Source organism: Lipotes vexillifer, unplaced genomic scaffold (genome assembly GCF_000442215.2).
Source record: "Lipotes vexillifer unplaced genomic scaffold, Lipotes_vexillifer_v1.1 scaffold1562, whole genome shotgun sequence".
Taxonomy (NCBI): domain Eukaryota; kingdom Metazoa; phylum Chordata; class Mammalia; order Artiodactyla; family Lipotidae; genus Lipotes; species Lipotes vexillifer.
Window position 1 is genome coordinate 662,300 of NW_006771471.1, and position 8,391 is coordinate 670,690.

The 8,391-nt window shown below is 36.8% G+C and overlaps 1 protein-coding gene across 2 annotated transcripts in view; it reads left to right on the forward strand.

Moving 5' to 3' along the window:
• Window positions 1–8,391, forward strand: part of JMJD1C (jumonji domain containing 1C) — a 248,697-nt gene that overhangs the window by 216,414 nt on the left and 23,892 nt on the right. For both annotated transcript variants that reach the window (XM_007446796.1, XM_007446797.1), the window contains 3 exons: window positions 2,637–2,838; window positions 5,353–5,567; window positions 6,488–6,640. In XM_007446796.1, coding sequence (XP_007446858.1) covers window positions 2,637–2,838; window positions 5,353–5,567; window positions 6,488–6,640 — 570 coding nt within the window. The remainder of the gene's footprint in view (window positions 1–2,636; window positions 2,839–5,352; window positions 5,568–6,487; window positions 6,641–8,391) is intronic.

The window sequence follows — 8,391 nt, forward strand, 5'->3', positions numbered from 1 at the left end:
TGAACCCACGCTATCTCCAAGGTATGCCTGTATTAGGTATTTACCTGTAACAAGATAATAGTTGGAAAAGAATTCCTATTCACAAAAACTTCCTTGAAGTCCCACTTTTAGAAGAGAATTACTTCAAAGTAGTGTGGATGTAGCCCATATCTCACCCTTTGTCATCTGGAGAAAGATTGAAAACTTAAAAAAAAAAAAAAGAAAGGGCTTCCCCGGTGGCGCAGTAGTTGAGAGTCCGCCTGCCGATGCAGGGGACACGGGTTCGGGCCCCGGTCCAGGAAGATCCCACATGCCGCAGAGTAGCTGGGCCCGTGAGCCACGGCCGCTGAGCCTGAGCGTCTGGAGTCTGTGCTCCGCAACGGGAGAGGCCACAACAGTGAGAGGCCCACGTACCACAAAACAAAACAAAACAAAACAAAACAAAAAAAACCAGTCTACATGACCTGGACCTTCATATCTTTATAATTTATTCATTCATTTAAAAAAAAAGGTCTAGGGCTTCCCTGGTGGCGCAGTGGCTGCGAGTCCGCCTGCCGATGCAGGAGTTGCGGGGTCGTGCCCCGGTCCGGGAAGATCCCACATGCCGCGGAGCGGCTGGGCCCGTGAGCCATGGCTGCTGAGCCTGTGCGTCCGGAGCCTGTGCTCCGCGGCGGGAGAGGCCACAGCAGTGAAAGGCCCGCGTACCGCAAAAAAAAACAAAAAAATAATTAAAAAAAAGGTCTAAGTGTCCATTTCATGTCACAGAACTGAGAGTTGCTTTGAAATGCCTGGTTCTTTCTTTATAATACTATTTAAATTGTTCACAGTGGTATGGTTATCCATACTCTTGGAACTGTTCCATTGTCTGGAATGTAAAAGCATATTGGTTAATGGTCGTTTTCTAGTCTAAATGGAAAGATCTCATTTAGTTTATTCTAGTGTAATAAATAAAAAAGTAAATAAATGATTGGAAGTAATATAACAAAGATTTATCAGCAGTGTAGTACTGTTGTTCATTCTGACTTCAAGAAGCTCTGAATTTTTTGTACAGTCCATAGGAGAAATGTGTCTTATACACAGTGGAGGAAATAACAAACATTTTACACAAGCCTTCTGGAAACATTTTTATTCCATAAGTGGTATGTGTGCCCACATACATGTTTCCCTAGTGGATCAAGCCAAATGGCTCCTTGCCCTAAATTAGAGAAAGAAGAGGGGAGAACATGTAATTGTAAAAGAATCAGGCAGCAGTCATAGAAGTGCTTAATAACTGGAACCTATTTCAAATGGGCCACCCTGGAATTTAAACACAGCACTTCCTATGTTAAGGTGTATGTGATCTTGCTGTAATTGTACTACGTATGCTATCAACAGGTAAGTTGATAGTGAGAGCTCAGAACAAGAGTTCTGCTGTATCTTCTGCAAGAATTATATAATCTCAGGAGAACATTTGAACTGCCTCTGATCGGCCAAATGGGTATGATTAGTAAACACAAGTGTAGGAAATACAATTTATTCATTCAACATGATAGAAATAACAAACTATGTAAATCTCAGGTCTGGCATATAGCTACATAAATATGGGCAGTGTAAGTACGCTGATAGGTGTCAACAAATACTTGCTTGTCCCAGCGTGCTTTTAAGTGAATATATTTTTTAAAATTGAATAGGCTACATTTAACTTATGTACAGTATAATGTTTTGAGTTCTTGCTGCTCTATAGATGACTGATTACTTGAGCCCGTGTTATTACAACAATTAAGTTCAAGTTAATGAACCTGATGGAGCAATGATGCAGAGTATAGTAAATGAATTAATTTTTTCCCTGCAAGTATTAAATTGTATAGTGCGTTTGAGTTTTGTTTCTTTTTTAGGCTTCTCTGATGCCTTTTTTCTTTATACCATCAATAAAGACAGGCAGGTTAATATTGGCTTTTTTCTTTTACATCTTTCAAACGCTTTGATTTTTCTAAAAGATACTGCTTCTATCAAATATTGATACCAAATGGAGGGCATTATAATAAGGGAGAGATATTAGGAGAAAAATCTTAGCTCCTCTTCCCACAAATATAGTGTGATAAAATCGAAATTTGTCTCGATCTACATTTACCTTTGGAGAATCAGATTAAGTATTTCAAAACAATATAAATATATTGAAACTAGCCTGTAGTTTCTAGAAGTATTAACTTTTCGTCTTTAGGTCCTTCCTGTGCATCTTAAAAGAGCCTCCTCCTACATATAACAGATTTCTGTGTAGAAGAGCTGCATTTTTATCTATAGATTTACAAAGAAAATGAATGATTATCATGTTTGCTACTGTACAAATATGAATATTGAGTATGTGAAGATTTCAGTCAGCTGGAAAATTTACTTATGTCTGCATTTCCATTATATTGACATTAAGAGTTCATTTGGTTAGTAGAATAGTAAATAGAAATGCTGCTATGGACTTTTTAGTTATTAATGAGTACCTTGAACTATATAATCTCTTTTCTACAATCTCAGTATATGATCAGAGTTGTATAATTGACTTGAACTGTTGTGGGTTTTTTTTGCCTTTATTCTCAGTGATCTTTAATTGATTTGAATATTATCTCAAGGAGTTTACCTTTCTAAAAAGTTATAATCTTGCTAATACTTTCCTACTGCTTTTACAGCTGGCATCCCTCGTTCAGTATTAAAAGACTGGCGTAAAGTCAAGAAGCTGAAGCAAACTGGGGAATCCTTTTTACAGGATGACTCCTGCTGTGAGATAGGGCCTAATTTGCAAAAGTGCCGAGAATGTAGACTTATTCGGAGTAAGAAGGGAGAAGAACCAACTCACTCACCAGTGTTTTGTAGATTTTACTACTTTAGACGGTAAGTTGAAAATAGGTAATTGGGGGAAAATATGGTAATAGGATATTGGAAATTGTACTGTCATTCTGAGGGTTTTTTGGCAGGTGGATTCTTAATCACTGCGCCACCAGGGAAGCCCATTTTGGGTTTTTTTAATTTTGTTTTTATCTTAATTTTTATTGGAGTATGGATACCCATACTTTTGTTAAACATATGTAGCTATAAAAATATGAGTTATAAAATGACAAGAAGGATTTGTTAGTAGCACGTCACATTTCACAGGTTTTGTGGTAAATATAAAAACAACTTAATAGTTGTTATGGGCTTCTCCGGTGGCACAGTGGTTAAGAATCCACCTGCCAATGCAGGGGACATGGGTTCGAGCCCTTGTTCAGGAAGATCCCACATGCTGCGGAGCAGCTAAGCCCGTGCTCCACAACTACTGAGCCTGTGCTCTACAGCCCACAAGCCACAACTACTGAGCCCACGAGCCACAAGTACTGAGCCCACACACCTAGAGCCCGTGCTCCACAACAAGAGAAGCCACCGCGATGAGAAGCCCGCGCACCACAACGAAGAGTAGCCCCCGCTCGCCACAACTAGAGAAAGCCCGCACACAGCAACAAATACCCAACACAGCCAAAAATAAATAAATAAAATAAATTAATTTCTTAAAAAGTTGTTATTAACTTATATACTACTGTAATATTAATATTACTAAATAATACTTTAATACTAAAAATTTATAGACTTATAAGAGTTTTAAGAAGAGCTGGGTAACCCAGCCAGTAGAAACTAGTTAATTTCTCAGATTCTAGAATCAGTCATTCCTGGACTTTGGTTCCAGCTCTGTCCTTAGTTCCTGTGTGACTTTATTAACTGTAGTAGGACTGCAGCTATGCCTGTCTCATCTGCATAATATGAATGTTAAGTGGTACCTACCTCACAGAGATTTTATGACGATGAAATGAGAACAAAGTACACAGAGTTCTTAACATAGTACCAAGCATGTATATGGAATGCACCTATGATGTTGCCAGCAATTATTTTTCTGATCATCATCATCTTCTTCCCAAGAAGTTACGAGGCACTTTGCTGTGACAAATAAATGTAGTATGCTGGTGGCCCAGTAGAGACCCCAAAAATATGTACTGGCAGAAACAGAAAATTTCTTCTTTACTTCATGATTTTTCTAGCCAACAATCCCCAAAGGACAGACAACTTCAAAGAATAGCTATAGAAGGTAGTCCACATGGAAGTACAGAAAAGGTGGAAAAGGAATCAGAAGGAAAGTAGGTTTGAAGAGATAAGAAAACCTTTGGAAAATTTTAAGGAAGGAAAGGTAGACATAACACAAAGCTGAAATAAGATGATGGGTTGTCATAAAAGGAGAAATTTTTGTTTTTTTTTTTAAGAAAAAGAGGGAAAGGTAATAAAGGTATAGGAAGAAGTGGTAAAAGGAATGTTGTTGGTATTGTCCATTTGAAAAATACAGGCTGATTTGTAATGTACTTCTGATATCCCCTCTTTGAGAGTAAAGAGTAAGTTCAAAGACAGTTGAGAAATAACCGTCAACCTGTAGGAGAATGGCAATTTTTCCATTTACCTTAAACTTCTCTGAATTGAGTGGTTACATAAATTGGATATCAGAAGTAAGAGAAGGAAGTAAGCACAGTAATTGAGTTCCTAATATACTATTAAGAATTTCAATCTTGTTCCTCCAAATCATGTTAATGAAGTGTCATTTTAATTAGTGAGGAAGATGGGGTTTTTTTTTTTATTTATTTTTGGCTGCATTGGGTCTTCATTGCTATGCACAGGCTTTCTCTAGTTGCGGCGAGCGGGGGCTACTCTTTGTTGCAGTGTGCAGGCTTCTCATTGCAGCGGCTTCTCTTGTTGCGGAGCATAGGCTCTAGGCGCGCAGGCTTCAGTAGTTGTGGCACACGGGCTTCATTGCTCCGCGGCATGTGGGATCATCCTGGACCAGGGCTTGAACCGGTGTCTCCTGCATTGGCATGCAGATTCTTAACCACTGCGCCACCAGGGAAGCCCAAAAAAATGTATTTTTTAATTTAGCATTTTTTTTTTTTTTTAATCTCAGTGAGTCTTAAGGTGATTTACGGTATTTTCAACTTTAGAGGGTGCTGGCTTAGATTATGTATAAAATAACTGCATTGCCCAAGGCAGCATTCGGCCAACATTTTAACTCTTTTCCTCATGAAACACTTGGACAGTTTCCATTTGACTGGAGTTAAATAGTTAAGTATAAGTGATAGGTTATTTCAAGAAATAAGATTTTACCTAAAATTGGTGCCACTGGATTGCCATTTGTGTAGCACTATGGGAGTCAAAAGTTGGTTAAATTTTATTAATAAAGTTTGTATATATAAACAACCACTCTATTTTCATGTTTTTTAATTGTAAATTTATATATTTATAATGTAATATAAAAATATAAATTAATTATACATTTACAACTTTTAAAACCTGGACTTCTGTCTTGTTATCTAATGTTTTTATGTTTTAATGTTTCAGATTGTCTTTTAGTAAAAATGGAGTGGTTAGAATAGATGGCTTCTCTTCTCCTGACCAATATGATGATGAAGCTATGAGTCTATGGACACATGAAAATTATGAAGATGATGAAGTAGACATAGAAACTTCAAAATACATCTTGGATATAATAGGTGATAAGTTCTGTCAGTTAGTAACATCTGAAAAAACAGCTTTGTCCTGGGTGAAAAAGGATGGTAAGGAAGTTAAATACTTAGAACATGCAACTGTACACATTTTCTTTTAAGAATTTCTCTTTGGAATATGTTTTATCTGTGGGAGAAGTCCTTAATCTTACCTAGGCTTGTTTACTTTTAATTTTGATAATGACACTTTTATGTGCAAATGTACCTATATGTAATTAAGGTAACATATTTTCCAGCTGAGGTTGAATTGGATTAGCAAGTTGTGAAATTACAATAGCATTTTGGTATTTCTGCCATTATGACATAACTGAGCACGATAGACACTTCGGATGTGAAATTGGGAAACTTCAGCATTTGCCATATAAAGACATAATCCATCCCAATTATTTAAGCTTTCTATCTTGTGTGATTCATCACAGTCTTTGGAGTTAGATAGACTTACATTTGTATCTCAACTTTATTCCTTGTTTAACTGTATGAGATGGGAATGATAACTACATCATAGGTTTGTTTATAAAGTAGTTATGTTATATTTACTAAGTAAAGCACCTAACATACTAGGTGCTCAAAATGTTAGCTTCTTTTCCTTCCCATCCCTTAAGTCAGTAGTTCGTCCCCCAGGGGACATTTTGCAATGACTCAAGACATTTTTGGTTGCATAACTGAAAGGTGTTGAGGGTATAGAGAATTAGCATCTATAGGTGGAGCCCCAGATGCCACTGCGCAGGGTAGCCACCCACAGAAGAGAATTATTCATCCAAATATCAAGGGCGCCAGGACTGAGAAACCCTCCATTAGATGTAAGTCTTCTGAAGAGAATTAATAGTTACATCAAGAAATCTGCTATTGATTGTTAATAAATCCTTCAAAGTTTTTGATTCGCCTTTAAAGTTTTGTTTTTGTGCATTTCAGTGAAAATTGCATGGAAAAGAGCATGTTTGCCTTTAAATTTTTATTTCCCTGTATTTCAGCCAAAATTGCCTGGAAAAGAGCAGTGAGAGGAGTCCGGGAGATGTGTGATGCATGTGAAGCAACACTGTTTAACATCCATTGGGTTTGTCAAAAATGTGGATTTGTGGTCTGCTTAGATTGTTACAAGGCAAAGGAAAGGAAGAGTTCTAGAGGTTAGTTGTAACTTCATATAAATTGAAATTTCTTTTTAGGACCACTCATCTGGAAAATTAGATGAATTAGGTGAGTTTTTTCCCTACCTTCCTTAATTATGAATTTATTACATTAAGGAAGTTTTATGAAGCTTATGTTTAAAAAAGGAGGAGTTAACCACAGTTTATTAAAATAGCCAGATTTTCTACAATAAAACTGCATCTGCATCTTTTTAGCCTGATTAGTAGATCCACTCTCTCATTTCAATCAGATTAATGCAGCCCAAATTTAGGTTAGGGTCTTTGTTTCTGTGCGAGGGCTTTCTATAGTTGTGGCGAGCGGGGGCCACTCTTCATCGCGGTGCATCGGCCCCTCACTGTCGCGGCCTCTCTTGTTGCGGAGCACAGGCTCCAGACACGCAGGCTCAGTAGTTGTGGCTCACGGGCCTAGTTGCTCCGCGGCATGTGGAATCCTCCCAGACCAGGGCTCGAACCTGTGTCCCCTGCATTAGCAGGCAGAGTCTCAACCATTCCGCCACCAGGGAAGTCCCAGAACCTGTTAATTATACAGTCAAGCACATAAGTCACAATTGCATACTTGGGTGAATTGATTTTTCTAAAAATTGGTCCATAAAGTTTAAAATCAAATGTTCCAGAATATGCTACCACTAGCACCATTTATCCACTAGTTAGAAAATGAAGAAGTCTTTATTATATATGAAAACAGCCTTTGAAATGATTATTTCTAATTTCTAGAGAAGTAAAATGGCACAAAACAGTGTTCTGCATGTTAATACATTTGGAAGATAGTAGTTTAAAAAGAAAGTAACTAACTGTACCTTTTGTCATGGTACAAGTGTTTTAGAAGAAGTTCATCCAAGGCAGTTAAGGAAGCAGCTTACGTAAATACTGGTAACCTGAAGGTTTGGGGGGTAAAGTCTTAATGAGAGGATTCAAACTGTGCAAGTATTAGAAGTAAAATCATGTTTAGTGATAGACTATTTATTCAGTATCTAAAAACAGTGAATGTCATTTTCATTCCAGGCCGCTCTTTTTCAAAGTAGTATGTCAGATAGATGAACCATGATTTAGCCATCAGTATCTTTTCCACTGATAGGATTACTAAAACTTGGCCCTTTCTCACCCTTTTTCTTATACACCCAGCGTTTAACAAAGAGACTTGAGCAAGCGGGAGAGCATCTACAGCTAGTTGTTTCTGTGATATGCAAAAGATACATGAGTAAAATGTAAAACCATAATAAGGAATGCATTTTAGGCAGTTAAATATCTTCAAAACCCTAAAAATCTATTTGGATATTTTTGGTTGATAGAAGAACTAGCTGCAGTGTTATAAAACTTCATTCCTTTTTACTGGTTCTATGTTACTTTCATTTTCCCTTTGCCAAATTAAAAAGAAATTAATTTTAATGCATTATATTTTGTTATATTGTATGCATATATAAGCATGACTTCTTTTTTAAACAAGATAGGGTATGCATAATAAACCTAATAGTTGTGTTGCTGTCGGTTATCATAGTATTAATTTTTATAGTCTGTCAGTCACCATATTGTTTTTTTAAGTGTAACCTATATGCCTTGAGTTGTATTCTATGTTTTTTATATATATATATATATATTCTTATTTCACTGATAAATATTGTAATAAGCTCATATTGACTAGGTTATAGCTTTATATAGTGGTAACTAAACCTAGTGTCTAAAATATAAGTAGTTAGAGAACATTTACAAGTTACTATGTAGGTTTTGTAGGG